Source organism: Brachyhypopomus gauderio, chromosome 17 (assembly GCF_052324685.1).
Source record: "Brachyhypopomus gauderio isolate BG-103 chromosome 17, BGAUD_0.2, whole genome shotgun sequence".
Taxonomy (NCBI): Eukaryota; Metazoa; Chordata; class Actinopteri; order Gymnotiformes; family Hypopomidae; genus Brachyhypopomus; species Brachyhypopomus gauderio.
The window spans coordinates 2,578,605-2,597,919 of NC_135227.1; the positions used below are offsets into that span (position 1 = coordinate 2,578,605).

Below are 19,315 nucleotides of genomic sequence, written 5' to 3' on the forward strand. Positions count from 1 at the left end.
GTTCGTTTGGCCCTGTGCATCAACTCTGTACAGGGGTCCTGTCAGTTGCCTCAAAGGGAGAACTCCCCGCCCACATTCCCCGCCCACATTCCCCGCCCATGTTCCCCGCCCACAGCTGGTAGAACAGGTCTTCACTGAGGTTCTCTGTCGTCTCTTTCAGCCTTAAACTTACATAGATGTATATGCTCACAATATTATCAGCTCAGTTTTACTGACACAAATACACATGCACATATAACAAACTACTGACCACTGGTAAACAGCTCTTCAGATAAGGTGCCAATTCTCCAAAGAGTTTTGAGGCTCTCAGAATGACGTGCAGCAGTGGAAGGAACTGATGGCTTTGTGTGCAGTGATGGCTTAGTTACCTTGAAAAAATAATCCGATTACTGATTACTCCTTTTAAAAGTAACTTAGTTACATTACTGATTACTTGATTTTAAAAGTAACTACGTTAGATTACAAGTTACTTTAGTAGTTACATTCAGCAGCAAATTTTTTTTTCCAATGCTCACTTTATTGGAAGTGCATTTTTAACAGTAACAATGTATTGAAGCAGGTTCGGTAACCGAGGCAGAAACTGCTTAATCCAAAAATCCCGAGAAGGGAAACTTTATTGATAACGCAACCCTGGCGCGCGCAGAGCTGCAGTGTTTTAAAATTTATTCCTTGCATGAAATACAGTGATCATAAAATAAGAATGGCCTGCATAAGTATTTAATATTCCCTGTGTGTCCACAGACTATGGATGAGTCCTCTGTACCCCAGGTTACCTGAAGGAAGCCCAGAGACACTTGGGGAGTCTCCTACCTACTTCAAACGTGACCTGCTGGAGTACCTGAGGGCATACCGCGCACCTGAGTTGGCCGAATGGATCGAGCGCATCGAGGAACACGACCTGTCAGAAACCAGGTGGAAAGATATTTTGGTTTTCCAGCTGGGCAGGATAACCTGCATTCGTAGTTATTGTTTTAATTGGCTCTTTTATTTTGAAGGATCTATTTGATTGGTTCCACTCCAGGAAGGTTCCAAGGCCCTGACATGGAGAAGTGGGGTCATCTAAAATTGCGGAAGGTCAGTGTTTGTGGGAATGTCCAGAATCACACATTTTGCTGGTATGATGGGAAAATATGCAAGAAAGAAAGTAACATTCCATTAACATGGAAAATCTCTTGTTATTTTCATGCTGTGTTGGTAATTCATTAAGATGACACACAGCATCTACAGGTTTCCATGGTCCATCAGATTTTATTTTATTTTTTATGTTTTGTGTTTTTTCCTTCTCTTCTTCAATAACATGACTTGTCACGATGTGGAATAAAAAATGGCCTTCGGTGTCATCCTGACCAGAGTCACAAAGCAAATAATTTTCCTCACTGCTGTGCTGCCTGGAAGCTTCTCTTCACCGTTTGCTATTATTATTGAAAATAAATGTTCTTCCTTATTTTGTGGTGTTGCTATTATGGAGGTCACTGAATCATAGCTTTTAAGACTCCCTGATGTTTAATTGTACCCAAATGAATTTTATAAGATGAATTTTATAAGATGAAGATACATTTTAAGATCTACAATCCCAAATTGTTTACTCCAGCATTTCATTTTGGGACAGGTATAGTTTCGTTACAGTCCTTATTACGACCTGATGCTTATGTAGTTCTGAGCCTCTTACTGAGATAAGCCTTATAAAAAAGAATGCCCAAAACCCCTTAAAAAATGATAAGTAGTTTGAGTACATTTTGGGACTGAAATAGTGTGGTTATTTGTATGTATGGTTTGGAATTCTGCGTGGTGAGTAAAAAGGGTTGAGCTGTAGTTGTGTAGTTACTGAACTTGCTGAGGAATTTTCTGGGCTTTTCTCTAAAAACATTCCTTTAATAGTTTTAGGTCGTCTTCCACCTAGGTCACATGACTCTTGGCATCCTGGCATCAGTAGTGGAACTGTGTGGGTGCACACAATCTAGCGCCGTAGTCACCCCTCCCCTCTGCCCCGCCCCTCCCCTCTGACTCCTCCCTCCAGCTGCTGAGTGAAAACACCTGCCCGGTGCCGAACATGGAGAAGTGGCCTGTGGTCGCCCAGTTCTCCAGCATCGGGTCTATGGGCCTGGATAAGACCAAGTGGCTGGCAGCAGAGTTCCAGCGCACGCTGACGACGCTGGGGAAGACCGGCAGCTCGTCGGGCAGCGCCGAGGCCCCGCTGCTCCTGGTGAGTCTCGCAGAAGGTCCCACGTCCCACCTGCACAAACGCTCCTGCCTTCTGAGCTTAGCTGGGGCTGCTGCCGTGTGCATACCTGGAGAAGAACAACAGAACATTCCCCCCCCCCAACCCTGCGAGCCCTTTGGGTCAGTGAGCGTCTAGTTGGTTCTGTTCGTTTAATTAGGGCAGAGTCAGGTAGAATTAAATATACACCTCAGGCAACTTGTGCTTTCAGAAGGGCTGGATTTTTAAAATCACTGTTTTATTCACATCACAGTATTTTCCATTATCCAGACAACAATGAAATACCAAAAAGTAGTAAAATATATTATATATTATAACTATTATTATTATTATTATTATTAAGATTTATTATTTAAAAATCTCAGTATAAATTACGGAGATGGCATTAGATTTACGTATTGCTTTCACATAAAATTAATTTAATATTATCTGTTTATTACGCTATTATGAACCAGCCTTCCCTGCAGAAAGGGACCCAGATGCAAGGTGGTCTGTGATGGGATATCATGCCCTCACATGTCTGTCTGATGGTGCCTTTATTCACACCTGTATGGCAGACCATGTGACTAACCCCCACATGCTTAAAATGCATCACTCCCGTTTCAAATACTGCTGAAAAATGTGCTCTTCTCCGAGCTCCACGGCAACCTTTATGGGATTTGTTGTTCCCTTTCATACATAACTCAGCAATCACTTTCAGTCGGTTCAGTGTTCAGTGCAGTGTTTTAGTAAGGGACTCCTGACACGCCCTGCTGACCCTGAACCCCTGACCCTGAACCCCTGACCCTGAGGACAGACCCAACGGAGCTACCGAAGCTCCGGGCTCTTACTGCTGTAACCCAGAGGTGGGGACTCGAGTCACATGACTTGGACTCGAGTCAGACTCGAGTCATTAATATTAAGACTTTTGACTTGACTTGAAAAAATATTCAGAGACTTAGACTTGACTTGGACTTTTACACCAATAACTTGGGACTTGAATTGGACTTGAACCTGTTTACTTGAAAAGACTTGATTTTTTTTTACCCCAAATCTAAATTTTAAAACGCATATTAATATTTATAAAGTGCGCCCCATTAATTTCATTTCCGTCCTTCTGACGCAGACCGGCGTTACACCAGATTCTGTGACCGTCGAGTTTTGTGACCACAGGGGGCGCTATTTCACAGTTTCTGTTCAGAGGCACAAACGCTTTACGAATGCTACGTAAACTACGCTGATGCACTTTCTTTACTCGTTTTGTTGGTGTCCACGAGCCAAAATATGACAGATGTTTATATTTACATTTATCGTCTCTTAATTACATAAATGTACTTAAACAAGATTTACCATCCCCTCACCATTGCAGCCAACAAAGAAATCATGAATGGGATGTACAGGTGAGCCTTTTTAACTGGGGTCACCAATTCTGACGCCAGCCATCAGAATATGTGACCCCACTGATCCTCCAGGTAACAATAGTACACCGTGACCTCACAATAACAGAAAACAATGAAAATATAACCCTAACCTTTTATTAGTCTATATTTAAACATTTTATCCAAATGTTTAGAATAACCATTCGTAATGACAGCATCTTGCTTACGATGAAGCTTGCTATTTTCGTGTAAAATGATGTAACGAAACATTCTTGTTTAAGTACATTTATGTAATTAAGAGAAGATAAAATGTAAATGATCTGTCATCTTTTGGCTGGCGGACACCAACAAAACGAGTAAAGAAACGCATCAGCGTAGCATTCGTAAAGAGTTGGTGCCTGTAAAAAAAAAAGACTCGAAAGGACTTGAAATTCCAAATTTCAGACTTGGGACTTGACTTGACGGTTGCCTGTCTTGACTTGAGACTTGACTTGAGTTGACTGTCTTTACTTGAGACTTGACTCGGGACTTGAGGATAAAGACTTGGACTTACTTGAGACTTGCAAAACACTGACTTGGTCCCACCTCTGCTGTAACCCCACGAAATAGTTTCCACAGCCCAGAGAAGGAGGTGCCCTGTTTGGAAAGCCTGGTTATTAATGACACACACACACACACGGAACCAAGCTTGTGCAGCCTCTGACGGCTTTTCCGCATTCAAACAGAGGAGCGGAGAAAACAGATTAAAAGCTAGAGAGCTATATGTCATAGACGTGACCTTTGACCTCTGATGCTTTGCTGATGCCAAAGTGCAGCACAGTAATCTCATATCCACTGACCGCAGAGGATCAAGAGGAGCTTAACATAAGGCCTTAAGGAGCCGATTATTTCTATCCACAATGCCCTGCACAGAGTTGAATCAGCTCCACTGGGCCACAGGAGAGCTCTGGGCTCTGGGTGTACTAGCACATGGACACCCAAGGGCGTGCCATGGTCTGACAGAGAAACACGCAGGCCACAGAGGATTTAGATATTTTCTCCAGGTAAAAAAATGAGAAGCAGCATTGTTTTGAAGAGAGTAAAGTCAGTCCTGCAACTGCTTGGCATAACCCTGCTGTGTGGTGTGAGTAACCCTGCTCTATGGTGTGAGTAACCCTGCAGTGTGGTGTGAGTAACCCTGCAGTGTGGTGTGAGTAACCCTGCACCGTGGTGTGAGTAACCCTGCACCGTGGTGTGAGTAACCCTGCTGAATGGTGTGAGTAACCCTGCACCATGGTGTGAGTAACCCTGCTCTATGGTGTGAGTAACCCTGCACCGTGGTGTGAGTAACCCTGCTCTATGGTGTGAGTAACCCTGCACCATGGTGTGAGTAACCCTGCACCGTGGTGTGAGTAACCCTGCTCTATGGTGTGAGTAACCCTGCACCGTGGTGTGAGTAAACCTGCACCGTGGTGTGAGTAACCCTGCTCTATGGTGTGAGTAACCCTGCACCGTGGTGCGGGTTCAAATCAGTTTGCCTCTGGATTACATTAGCTTGGTTGTATAGTCAGGGAACACTGGCAGACGTTGCTTCACCACCCGTGGAGTGGACAGCAAACCTCGAGCTGCTCAACCCCTCACGGCCGCACCATGCTACGACAGACCGAACAGACCGTCCTCCTCCTGGCCTTCCCCCTGACCACACCAGCTGCTGCAGCTCCCCCTGGTGGACGTCAGACAGAATGCGCTGGCCCACTCCAGGGTGGAACCTCGCCATCAGAGATGGATGATGTACCCAGACACAGGAGTGTGAGGCAGGGCGGAGAGGTTGGTTCTCACTGCACGTTCCCGCACACGCTCCATGTTTCAGCCTGGATGAAACTTGGCTGCGATTGGACGGTCTAGCCTGAGAATAAGATCATTTTAGGGGCCCGTTGACAAAACAAGATCGGAGAGTAAGAACTGGGGAAAGATGGCGGGGGCTTTGAGCATGGTGGGTGAGTTCACACACTCATGAAGCATCATCTGCCTTTCAGGTGAGGATAATGATGGAATCAGCCAAACGTATAAGAGCATGAGATCCCATACTATGAAATACCTAAAGCTAACCAGAAGTATCACCCTGAGGCCTTTAGTACACAACTCAAGTAAATGCTTTCTGAAGGATTAAAATTATCTGGGGTTGTTTTTCCTGGTCATTAAGTAATTAAAAGCATAAGAAACGTGGGGCAGGATTCAAACTGGGCTAAAATCTCTGAGGAACATGAGTAATAATTAAATTACCTTCCCAAGTAATATATATATTTTTTATCATTTATAGATAATTGACCTTAATACATTTAAAGCAAGTTCAAACAATAATCTGTATATGAAGAGCAATGATTTAGACATGTTGTATTCTAAAAACAGATCAGTAAGTAGTCTTGCATAGCCATGTCACAGGTATGTCACACATAGCAATTATTGTAAACATACAGTAAGGCAAGATGAAATGCCTTTGTGGAGATCACCCATTACACAGTTCAGTAGAGCTGAAAGCAGTTAACAACGAAATCACGAATAAAATGAAACAAGATAACAAGAAACAAACTTCAGCCTGACAACACAGAGAGACTTGCAACATACTAACCACAACATCACTCACTGTGTCCTTGGGTGGTCACTTATTCTGTAAAATGAAACTAGGCCAGGCCGGACGCGTGTGCGGAGATGAGCAACGTTTATTTGGGGCAAATCCGTATTCGGACGCTTTAAGACGGCGAACATGAAGAGAAACGCGAAGATAATGACGCGAGCCCAGAAGACACAACGGCGGAGATTCACGAGGGCCGAACCGCCGTGTCCATCCGCGTATCTGCGGCCCCTCCGAGCGTTTGCCGGTCGCAGCGGTTCGTGCTCGTGTTTACAGGGTCTCGTCAGCAGGACGGTTTCTGATTCGCTGTTTTTCGCTGTCACAGTATGGCCACAGAGTCCAAGATCCAAATCATGACAATGCGTCATGCCGGTATTCAATTTACTACCACCATACTACCCAGACATACTCACTGCCCCCAGTAAATGCTGTCCCTGCTGATGCATGATTTCTTTAATAAATGCTGTTATGCCCCTAAGTGGAACATCGCCTGAAAATTAGGGATGTCCCGATCCAGCTTTTTGAACTTCCGATCCGATACCGATATTTATTTGCACTTCCGATCCGATACCGATATCGGCCGATACTGATACCGGCCTATCCGAGCATGTATTAAAGTTTAAAGTTATTTAGCCAACTTACTTTGTTGTCAAACTCATGTTGAAAAGCGTTTTACTCTTGATAACAAGTAGCCAGCTGAATTAGGTGTTTGAATAATACACAATGGTTGGTAAGGAGAAACTGACCTGTTTATTTAGCAATTAATAAACTCAAAATAGACAAAATATTAAATAACAAACAGAAATAGCATCAGTAAACCAAGGATTAAAAAGCCACAAGTGCAAATAATATTGTAAATTATATAAAAAAAACACAACCTGAGTGGAAAATAGTCTATTATTAACATTAACATTAACATCCATCAGTGCTCTTGAACAAGTGTAAACCAAAGCTTTAAAAAAAATCCGTGCACATATCGTAAACTAATTAAAAGCAAAATGCCTTCTACTCCACACTTTGCTGCTCCATCCCCATCTATACACTCCCTTCAATTCAAACGTTTCTGCCAGTGTTAGTTGTGTAGGACCTTTCTTTTTGTCTTCGGTTTTCATTAGAAACTCGTCATGTTGTTTATGGTGGTGGTATTTCGCTAAATGCTTGATTAGATTGGTGGTATTAAAAGTTCTTACAGCTTTACCACAACGCTTGACTTTACTGTGGCATATGTTGCACTCTACCTCTTCGTCTTTGTCATCCTTTAAGGTAAAATAATCCCACACAACTGACCGATAACTTCAAATTTACACGGCGGTCCGAGATGCCACGGAGCTAAATTGGGGCAGAAACTACGCTCGTGTGCTGAAGGTGTGCTGGAAAATGCGGACCGGATTTTACTCTCACTAGCAAAAACTGGAATGGATTATCTAAATGGGTGCGCAGGAAAACCGGGATCGGACTTTAAAAAACTGGATCGGGAGTCTGGATCGGCATTTTCTCGTGTCTGCCGATCCGATACCGATACGCATTTTTTGCTAATATCGGCGGCCGATCCGATCCAAATATCGGATCGGGACAACCCTACTGAAAATAAAAGTTATCTGCAGGAATCAAAATTGAAATTTGGCGGAAAGCAGAAGTAACCCTTTCCCTTCATCGCAGGAGACGAAGCAGCCAGCTCAACATCTGGGATAAACACCTGATCGCAGTCCCACACGTGTGCGACAGGGAGTAGGCCTGCCTCACTGGGGATTGGGTGCGAACAGATGATGTCCCAGCCAAATAACTGCACACGAAACAATGCCAGATTTGGACAAAAGCTTGTGCAGTTGTGTCATTTATTTAAGAACGTCTGCTCCAACGAAGGAGCACAGATTGATTTCTCCTGATGGATCTTGTTAAATGTCAGTGGGCACCACATGGCAGACTGCTGAGCCTTCTGTGCAGACAAAAGATGTTCTAACGCACATGTGCATGGAATAAATGCCACACAGTTCACATCTACATAGATTGAATGTAAAAAAAAAAATCTAATCTCACTTTTAGTGAGAAAGAACACCCTTTTGCTGGAGGTGTGATTGTATTGAGCCGAAATGCCTTCTTTTATTTTGGTTTTTTTTTCTTTTGCCACTCCCATCTTCAATTGCCAACACCCCTACACAGGAAAGATAATAACTGTGTTTGGTTCAAGACTTCTCCGTCTGTCTTCTCTAGGTTTATCCTTCAGTAGACAATGTTCGCACCAGCTTGGAAGGCTACCCAGGTACTACTTTCTACTTTCTTTTGTGTGTGTGTGTGTGTGTGTGTGTGTGTGTGTTTATTTTATTTACTTGTTTTATTTATTTTTCTTTTTGACCATTTTTCTTCTTGGGTGTCTCAAATTGTGGCCCATATGTAGCCTGAAAATTAAAAATAATAATGATGAAATCAATGTATTAGTAGTACAATTATAAATATTATTTTAAGGAAATGAAAAAAAGTTATAGGTATATATATATAGGCATAAACCTATAACACAGCATAATCAATGAGGAAGAATCTTGAAAACAAAGCTGTATATTTGAAACGTTAGTATTTACTAGTATTTACGTTAGTAAACGTTAGTATCTGCACTACGTATTATTTCACATGCCCTGCATTTTAAGCCTCTAGTGTGATGTTTGTGGAAAATGTCATTTGCGCTTGGTGAAGAGGATTTCAAATCACTATAATAAAACTGAGCGTGTTGAGCGTGTTGGGGGACTAACGCTGTGGTCACGGCTGTAGCCGGGGGTTCCTTGCCCTACAGTATCCAGACAGCACAGAAGCAGCTCTGGCTCCACTCTTACTTCCAGTAAGTTCTTCACATCCGCACCCCCTTGTTCAGACCTGTTTATAGCCTTCAGTGATACTTTGCCTTCTGAGTAACTATTTAAATACATGGCGTGCACAGTTCAGTCTTGCTAATGTAGAGATCAGTTTAGTAGTCCTGTTAATAAAGGGCCACAGGCTCTGAGTGACTTGTGTGTAGTCAGATTTAGATAAAGACGTGGACCAAAGACACTTTGGCGATATTTGGTCTCGTTGCCATTCGTAATTTCTCTGCGTTTCAGTTCATCACAATGATTAACAGAACCCAACAATCTTTTTTGATGTACTGTAGAATTATTTTTTTTTTCATATTCAGTAAATAGTGCTTTCTCAACCAGTAATTACGTGTGATTGTCACCTCGTTGGAATGAAGACAAAATTATTAAGGCGGTGTCTAAACAACTGATGATTCTTTCTCTCTCTCTCTCTCTCTCTCTCTCTCTCTCTCTCTCTCTCTCTCTCTCTCTCTCTCTCTCTCTCTCTCTCTCTCTCTCTCTCCTCCCTCAACTCCTCCCTCCTTCCCTCTATCCTTCCTCCCTCTCTCTCTCTCTCACCCCTTCCACCCCCCCTCCCTCTATCCCTCACTGCCTCTCTTCCTTCAAACATGGTGATTAGCCACTGGAAGGCAGAAACATGTGGTAGAAGCAGTGCTATGCCCCACATTAAGATCTACACCAGGGCATCACCAGACTACTCTCAGCTGGCCTGGTTTCTTGTTACAAGGTGAGATGCTATCAATCAGACGCAGTAACGTAATGATTGCATTTATCTTGGTCTGTATAGCTTGCTTAATTATACACAATGTCTTGAATATTTCATGATGTATAATAAATTTCATTACTGACAATAAAATGTCCTATATTCTATTTATTATTAGGAATTTATTATTTATTCTCAAGCTTGATGTTTTTTCAAAATGATAATGCAATCATTTGTTCTGATCGTGCGACACTATGTTTGCTGTATGTGCTCTCCCAGAAATTACCCAAAATCATATAACCCTGCTGCCTACCAGCACTGCCTCTACTGGTCTCTGTCCGGTTGGGTATCATATAATCCTGCAGCCTACCACCACTGCCTCTACTGGTCTCTGTCCTGTTGCGTTTGCCGTTTACTTTAATCTTCTCAGCAGCCCTGACAGCCCTGGAGACCTCCTGTCCTGTTATTTCTCCTCTCTACTGTCTGCATCTTCAAAACATCTTTCAAACACAACATCGACATCTGGGATCCGCAGAGATTCTTGCATGGTGTGTTATTAATGGAGCTGTGTGCTCTTTACACCCTGTGACATACCAGGCATGCTCTCAGTCCGTCAGCGAACGTCGTGCCCACCTGTCACCTGTGGTCTGTGTCCCGTGCTATTGATTGGGTCTTACCAGCAACTATTCGTTCAGCCGTAAAGAGAGTTCTCTGATTGGCTCCTGGGTCTGCTGCATCACAGGACAGGAATCAGTATGTGAAGTCATCTGTGTCAAATCTACTCCTGTGATGTCAGGCTCTCAGAAAGTGGTGCTTTCTGGAACTGGAGGCATAGATTAATAAGACGTTGAAGTCCGTGGTCGAGTTGGCTAATCCCTGACGTTGGTTACTCCTGGGCCCTTACACTGGGGCCCCTGTAGTTTCCCGTATTGTGTCATATCTCTCATATTGGGTAATAAATAGGGATGTCCCGATCCAGCTTTTTGAACTTCCGATCCGATACCGATATTTATTTGCACTTCCGATCCGATACCGATATCGGCCGATACTGATACCGGCCTATCCGAGCATGTATTAAAGTTTAAAGTTATTTAGCCAACTTACTTTGTTGTCAAACTCATGTTGAAAAGCGTTTTACTCTTGATAACAAGTAGCCAGCTGAATTAGGTGTTTGAATAATACACAATGGTTGGTAAGGAGAAACTGACCTGTTTATTTAGCAATTAATAAACTCAAAATAGACAAAATATTAAATAACAAACAGAAATAGCATCAGTAAACCAAGGATTAAAAAGCCACAAGTGCAAATAATATTGTAAATTATATAAAAAAAACACAACCTGAGTGGAAAATAGTCTATTATTAACATTAACATTAACATCCATCAGTGCTCTTGAACAAGTGTAAACCAAAGCTTTAAAAAAAATCCGTGCACATATCGTAAACTAATTAAAAGCAAAATGCCTTCTACTCCACACTTTGCTGCTCCATCCCCATCTATACACTCCCTTCAATTCAAACGTTTCTGCCAGTGTTAGTTGTGTAGGACCTTTCTTTTTGTCTTCGGTTTTCATTAGAAACTCGTCATGTTGTTTATGGTGGTGGTATTTCGCTAAATGCTTGATTAGATTGGTGGTATTAAAAGTTCTTACAGCTTTACCACAACGCTTGACTTTACTGTGGCATATGTTGCACTCTACCTCTTCGTCTTTGTCATCCTTTAAGGTAAAATAATCCCACACAACTGACCGATAACTTCAAATTTACACGGCGGTCCGAGATGCCACGGAGCTAAATTGGGGCAGAAACTACGCTCGTGTGCTGAAGGTGTGCTGGAAAATGCGGACCGGATTTTACTCTCACTAGCAAAAACTGGAATGGATTATCTAAATGGGTGCGCAGGAAAACCGGGATCGGACTTAAAAAAACTGGATCGGGAGTCTGGATCGGCATTTTCTCGTGTCTGCCGATCCGATACCGATACGCATTTTTTGCTAATATCGGCGGCCGATCCGATCCAAATATCGGATCGGGACAACCCTAGTAATAAAGCCATGGTACAGCAGGACTCTCAGTAATCCTCACGATTTATTTTTAAACCAGAACGAAGAATGTGGACTGAAGAAAAAAAAATTATATAATTGTTAATTATTATAATTACAATTTATAGTAATTGTAATTGCTATAAATTAAAGAATTTATATTATTATATGATTTACATAATTACTAACTATTTGTAGTAAATATAATTAAATTCCCTTAATGTAATAATTACATTACCATTGAAAACATTAGGTCTATTGCAGTCAAGACTTTGTATGCTTACGTAAACTGTATATTTGTATATTACATACAAAATATGGCATTGTTGGATCCTAGAGATCTGTTATTTAAAAAGACACCCTAGCGTGTGGAATGACATTTATTATCCACAACTCAGCATCTTCTCTTTGATGAAAGGCGCTGGGTGCAGTGGAAGTTCTCCACACATGCAGGGCTGTGTCTGCTCGGTGTGGGCTGGCCACCGTGTCCGTGTTCAGCCCAGCAGCTCACGCCGTTTATACACTCATGTGTGGCTCCTGCCCTGAGAACGTGTTGTTTCAAATGCTTATGAGCTGTGTTTAATTAAGAGGAATCCTCCCGCTGGCCCCTATGTGCATGTTTACCATGTCTGATCTGTTTATGTTTAATTAAGCTTAGACTGCCTCGTATCGTTGGTCATCACCTAGCAGCAGAATCATAACCGTTTGATTTTATAGTGCCATGTTGGAGCCCTGGTGTTTATGGTGTCGGAGGTTATACAGAATTAAAGTCAGTTTAGTGTCATGGACTCTGGACCAAGAATTGGTTTCCATGCTCAGTTGTTTTGTTAGTTATCATGATGCCCTAGAATAAATAGTGCTGAAGGATGATCTCTGCTTAAGCAGAGAAATGGGGACTGTAGAATGAGATCCCCATGGATTATAGAATGAGATCCCCATGGATTATAGAATGAGATCCCTGTGGATTATAGAATGAGATCCCTGTGGACTGTAGAATGAGTTGCCTGTGGATCAGCATGAGCAGATCATTGATATGGTCAGATATTCACAGAGTGACTAGCTTCAGAAGCTCATATGGGCTAAATATGGACATGGTATCAGAAACTGTTATCTGCTGTATTAATAAACAAGTACTGTTGTGAAATTTGTAGCCATTTTTAGCCGTCCCCCAAGGGCATGGCATATTTGAGGCAAGAAACCGCTGAAAAGAACATTGTCCACGACGGTCTCAAGTGTGTCAGAAAACAAAACAAAGAGGAAAGTTAGAAAAAGCAGCACTGCACACAGATTGAGATCATTAATGTGCAGAACCCAAGGCCTCAAACGAACACCATTTCTGCCTGTGAGGATAGAAAGGGGCACTTACTGAAGGTTTTACAGATGTGGGACACTACTGTGGACTGTAGATCAAGATGCCTGTGCAGATTAGATTTAGATTTAGAATGTAAACGTTCCACTGTAGAATGAGATCCCTGTGGAGCTCTAGAATGAGTATCATGTAGATTATAGAACGAGATCCCTGTAGACTATAGAATTAGATATCTGTCAACCATAAAACAAGATCCCCATGGAATGTAAAATGCAATGACTTCTATCCCTGGTGAGTTTGAACAGCCAGCCTGTCTTCACTGTTTATATCGTGGCAGGTTTGCAGTAGGGTGTGGAGATGATTCTGCTCTGTGTTAGCAGGCCTGCGGCAGTTGGACCGGCACCACTGATTTATCCATTCTCTTTCATGAAGATTAAAGATTCTGGCCTGCGGCGTCTTGAGCCACTGTCTACCGCTTTCCTTATCCATCCGAATGGTTCCTTATCCGTCCGTCAGGATGGTTTCAAACAGAGAATCCCAGACACTGGGAGACCTCACGTCGTTTTTGCTGAGGCATTGCTGGAGTTTCAAAGTCTTTGATATCCGATTGATCGCAATAAGAAGAGGATGAATTTCATTTTATATTATCCCTGTGACTACATGAGTTCCTGGAGTTTAGATACCTTATTAGTTGTTTTACATATTAGTTTCCTCACATATAACTGTATTTAAAACTGAATTTTTCACCTGATTGTGTTTTGCCTGCTTGTGTCCACAGTGCCAATTTGTCCAAAGCAGCGTGGGGTGCTCTGGAGAAGAACGGCTCTCAGATGATGGTTCGCTCCTATGAGCTTGGGGTTCTCTACACGCCATCTGCCTTTGTGAGTATCATCACGTAGAACATCTCTTAAGTGGGTGTGAATGTCATTCATCTCAACTTAAACTGAACGTATGCAGTATTTCAAAATAATATTTTAAAATAAAGTGATGATAATTTTTTGAAGTGCTTAATTGTTATAAGACATTGTTTTCTCAGTTAACTGCTGTATATGGGGTGATGGACCAAAATAATAATGAACTTAAAACATTCGGCCATTTCCTGCCAAACGTATTCTGTTTATTCCAGCGTTGAAGTTGTGCCATATATCTTGCCAGACATTTCACAGTTCTCTGTAAGAAGTGGGAAGCTAGTGTCTGAATCAGTCATGTACCCTGTGTATAGTTTAAACCTTCATTCACTTCTTTCATGAGGGAACTTGACCAAGACATGCTGAGATCCTTTAACAAGCATTCATACTGTACATACTCTTTTAAATTCTGCTTATGCAAACACTTTTTATATCCAGTATGATTTATATATATACTTGTCCAGCAAATTCAGACCTCACCGGTCGTATCTTTTAAAATAATTTGCATACATGCCCATAACCTCTGAAACGACTGGCAGGATAGTGGCCTGTATGTACGGCAGTAGCGTAGGTGTACATAATAAAGTAATCACGTAGTGTAATTTTCAGACTCCCCTCAGTGCTATCTGGATTTCTCCATATTAATGAGAGAGTAATATTATACCTCCGCATATAGTTTGCCTATAAATGTGGTTATTTATTTGTACATTCAACTTGCACTTTTAAATTGAACTTTTGCATAAAATAAGCACTCCCTGCACACTTAACCAATCAGATGCATGTTCGAAAGCATTGTGTTCTAATTGGCATAAGACCCAGTTTCGATAAAGTTCTCCCTGCAGGCATTTCCTTGTTTTCGTCTGCGAGCTGAAGTGTACGGTGTGTTGTGCCTGACGTTTTGTCTTGCATTAGCCATCTGCTAGGCAGGACAGCATTGGGCTCACATCAAAACCCTCTTAGCATACAAACATACAAGAGTTTATAGATTCCCGTGAAAGACAAACCTCTCTATTTTTTGCTCTGTAGGACAAGAGACAGCTTTTGTGCAGTCCACAGATACTCGTGGGGTAATTTGTCCTTGCTGAATTACTTCAAAAGTTGCTAAGCAACCATACAGTTCAGTTCACTAGCTGTGGCGAAGGGGGAGGAGCTCAGGTCTGAGAGAGGATAGGGCTAGAAGACAGGATGGGGATGGGGTGGGGCCTGTTTTTGAGTGAAAATAATGTATTGGTTTGTGTAAGCCTTTGATTAAGATTATAATTCATAATAGTAGTAGTATTTCATCTATTTCATCTGTGCATTCTAATATGCATGGGTGCATGCTCACGTGCATGGGTGTGTCTGTGCGTGCTCACGTGCATGTTTGCATGCTCACGTGCATGGGTGTGTGTGTGCATGCTCACGTGCATATGGTTCAGAGGGGTGGGAAGCTGGCCTTCAGTCTCTGTCCTGTCAGGAGGACATGCCCTGACCATAATGCACATCTCATCGGGAGGCTCTATTAATGCAGCGAGGCTTTCTCTTATGATGGCTGTGGGCTCCATTACTGTGTTTCAGTCCTGTGATGAGCTCAGGGCCGGCGCCAGAACATATACAGTGAGGGGGCGTCAGAAAATTTCGGGGGGGCGAACGTAAGTTGTTGAGGGGGGGGATGGGGAGGTGCTCCCTCCATTGACAGACAGCCTGGGTTAGGCAGTGTCCGGGGTTATCTGGACTGATTGTGTTGCCTCTGATATAGCCTGTTGTCTTGAATGTCTGCCTCAGTTATTGTTTATTAGTGCTGTTGATCTGATGTCAATAAAAGTTGATAAAGTGTAGCATTCAGTTTGTTTGCTACGCGGGTTTAAGGTGTCTGTCATCAATATTGAAGGATTTTTTTCTTTATTTAATGATGGATTTCTGTTGTGCATACAGAAAAATCAGTATCATATTTCTGTATCATTTTTGTGGACACTAAGAAGCCGTTGTTTTTGAAAAGGTAATGAAACTAATAAATCCTCTGTGTCTTTTTTCCTTTTACAGAGGTGTGTGGCTTTGAAGGGTGTGATGTTGCCAAATTGGCATGTATTTATAAGGTGATGATTCAGTGATTTTGTTTGCTTTCCACCAGACTGAAAGAGTTGTTGAGCCGACAGGGTTTTGAAAGCGTGGTAATTCATAAATGTATTCAAAAAGATTACATGTGAGATTGGAATATTCTGAAGCTGTATTTGTTCAGGTTCAACCCTGGGTTATTAGTCAGGTGTTGAGTATATTTGATGTATTGTAATTGCCTTGCTAAAAAGCACAGTACAAACGTCTGTGCTTCTAAGCCACTGATTGTTCTCTTCTTCTGTAATGTTGAAGGTCTGCTTCCTGGCCTCTTGGGTTTCCAATGAAACTGTGTGACAGCAATGTCAGCAGATAGAACCGACAGGAAGCACTGAAAAGAACTGATACAGAGCTTCATTCTCGTTTTTATACTTGTGATTCAGCCTGTTATGGTTAGAGAGGGATTAAGTGTTTGAGGTCATCATATCTTGTTGTTAATAAATGTATGTAATTAAGCTTGAATCATTCTGACGTCCTGGGTCAAATGTTCATGCGTAAATGCTTTAATGTCGCCAATATGCATTCTGAGAAAAGGATTCTGAACTGTTTTCACCCAGTGGAGGAATAGATTAATGATTTATGTATGTGTGTGTGGGTGTGTAGGAAATGGTTATCTGTTTCCTCAATTTTATTGCTTTGTCATATGGCTGTGCCTGAAGTTTCAATGAAAAATAAGGCTGTTGAGAGTGGACATCTTGGTCTGGTTCCCAGGATGGACACATATCAGTACACCTAACCCGAGGACACATTAGTACACCTAAACTAAGTTCACATCAGTACACCTAACCCAAGGACTCATCAATACACCTAAAACTAAGTACACATCACTACACCTCACCTCAGTACACCTAACCCCTAACCTAAGTTCACATTAGGACACCTAACCCCTAACCTAAGTACACATCAGTACACCTAACCTAAGTACACATCAGTACACCTAACCCCTAACCTAAGTACACATCAGTACACCTAACCCCTAAGTACACCTCAGTACACCTAACCCCTAACCTAAGTACACCTCAGTACACCTAACCCCTAACCTAAGTACACATCAGTACACCTAACCCCTAACCTAAGTACACATCAGTACACCTAACCTAAGTACACATCAGTACACCTAACCTAAGTACACATCAGTACACCTAACCCCTAACCTAAGTACACATCAGTACACCTAACCCCTAACCCAAGTACACATCAGTACACCTAACCCCTAACCCGAGGACACATCAGTACACCTAACACCTAACCTAAGTACACATCAGTACACCTAACCCCTAACCTAAGTACACAGCAGTACACCTAACCCCTAACCTAAGTACACATCAGTACACCTAACCCCTAACCCGAGGACACATCAGTACACCTAACCCCTAACCTAAGTACACATCAGTACACCTAACCCCTAACCCGAGGACACATCAGTACACCTAACCCCTAACCTAAGTACACATCAGTACACCTAACCTAAGTACACATCAGTACACCTAACCCAAGTTCACATCAGTACACCTAACCCCTAACCTAAGTACACATCAGTACACCTAACCTAAGTACACATCAGTACACCTAACCCCTAACCCGAGGACACATCAGTACACCTATCCCGAGGACATTGTAAGTTGTAAGTCTTGTGATGACGGGGCAATCATTGTCCTGTGGTAGGGAACTGGTCTTGTGACCGGAAGGTGGTGGGTTCGATTCCCAGACCTGAGGCCATGACTGAGGTGCCCTTGAGCAAGGTACCTAACCCCAGATGCTCCCCGGGCTAGGGCTGCCCACCGCTCTGGGCATGTGTGCACCACAGCCCCCTGGTAATCACTAGTGTGTGTGTTTGTGTGTGTGTTCTAATTGCACTGATGGGTAAATGCGGAGGACAAATTTCGATTGCGGTGAAAAATTGACAAATATGGCACATTTCATTCATTCATTCATTAATTCCATAGGCTGTGGGTTCTGTATTCCCTGTATTTCTAGGTCTGAGTGCAACAGAATGTTTTACTGTGGTATTAAACTGTTTGCGTGAAGGAGGATGCCCACCGGGCATCTGAAAGACCTTTGTTTTCACACCTGGACACTTCAAATATATATTTTACGAATTAGGTTATTTCCTTCACTTCTATATTTTTTCAAGCATGAATCGTGGCCTGCCTCACCCATTTTCAAAAATGAAAGCAGTTCAGTTCTGTACTACAGGCTTTTTTTCCTTTAACAAGGCCAGTGTGAGTCTGTCTCGGAGCATTTATTGCAGCGGCTCTTCAATTAGTCTTACAATTTTAAGAAGGCCATAGACGGCAATATGAACAATGTCTCCTTTATGCTTTTAATTAAGTCCTCATATTTAGTCATATCCTGAAATGCCACTTGCCTTGTAATCAGTACCTGTGTCTGAGCCGAGAGGTCTCTGTAATTATACACTGCTGCCGTGTAGCAGCTGTAGCAGTCAGGTGGAGGCTATGACAGATTTCAGCGGGATTGTCAATCTGCTTTTCTTAAGATGTAACAGAAAGCTGTGTTAAATTCAAAAGAACCTGCCACTACAACGAAAAGGAAAAGTTTCTTAAATCCACGTACATATGACGGGCTGAGAGACAAAACCAGCACAGTGGCAGCTGTCAGACTGAACCCGTACAGTGGCAGCTGTCAGACTGAAGCCGTACAGTGGCAGCTGTCAGACTGAAGCCGTACAGTGGCAGCTGTCAGACTGAAGCCGTACAGTGGCAGCTGTCAGACTGAAGCCGTACAGTGGCAGCTGTCAGACTGAAGCAGTACAGTGGCAGCTGTCAGACTGAAGCAGTACAGTGGCAGCTGTCAGACTGAAGCAGTACAGTGGCAGCTGTCAGACTGAACCGGTACGATGGCAGCTGTCAGACTGAAGCCGTACAGTGGCAGCTGTCAGACTGAAGCCGTACAGTGGCAGCTGTCAGACTGAAGCCGTACAGTGGCAGCTGTCAGACTGAAGCAGTACAGTGGCAGCTGTCAGACTGAACCCGTACAGTGGCAGCTGTCAGACTGAAGCCGTACAGTGGCAGCTGTCAGACTGAAGCCGTACAGTGGCAGCTGTCAGACTGAAGCCGTACAGTGGCAGCTGTCAGACTGAAGCCGTACAGTGGCAGCTGTCAGACTGAAGCAGTACAGTGGCAGCTGTCAGACTGAAGCAGTACAGTGGCAGCTGTCAGACTGAACCGGTACGATGGCAGCTGTCAGACTGAACCAGTACAGTGGCAGCTGT

The 19,315-nt window shown here is 42.8% G+C and overlaps 1 protein-coding gene across 2 annotated transcripts in view; it reads left to right on the forward strand.

Annotated features, from left to right (window-relative positions):
* Positions 1-19,315, forward strand: part of tdp1 (tyrosyl-DNA phosphodiesterase 1) — a 39,828-nt gene that overhangs the window by 9,172 nt on the left and 11,341 nt on the right. The window contains exons 8-15 of one of the 2 annotated variants that reach the window (XM_076977885.1): positions 742-912; positions 996-1,074; positions 2,018-2,203; positions 5,110-5,382; positions 8,399-8,447; positions 8,951-9,017; positions 9,650-9,757; positions 13,863-13,965. In XM_076977885.1, coding sequence (XP_076834000.1) covers positions 742-912; positions 996-1,074; positions 2,018-2,203; positions 5,110-5,382; positions 8,399-8,447; positions 8,951-9,017; positions 9,650-9,757; positions 13,863-13,965 — 1,036 coding nt within the window. The remainder of the gene's footprint in view (positions 1-741; positions 913-995; positions 1,075-2,017; positions 2,204-5,109; positions 5,383-8,398; positions 8,448-8,950; positions 9,018-9,649; positions 9,758-13,862; positions 13,966-19,315) is intronic. The other variant, XM_076977886.1, reaches the window with a different exon arrangement.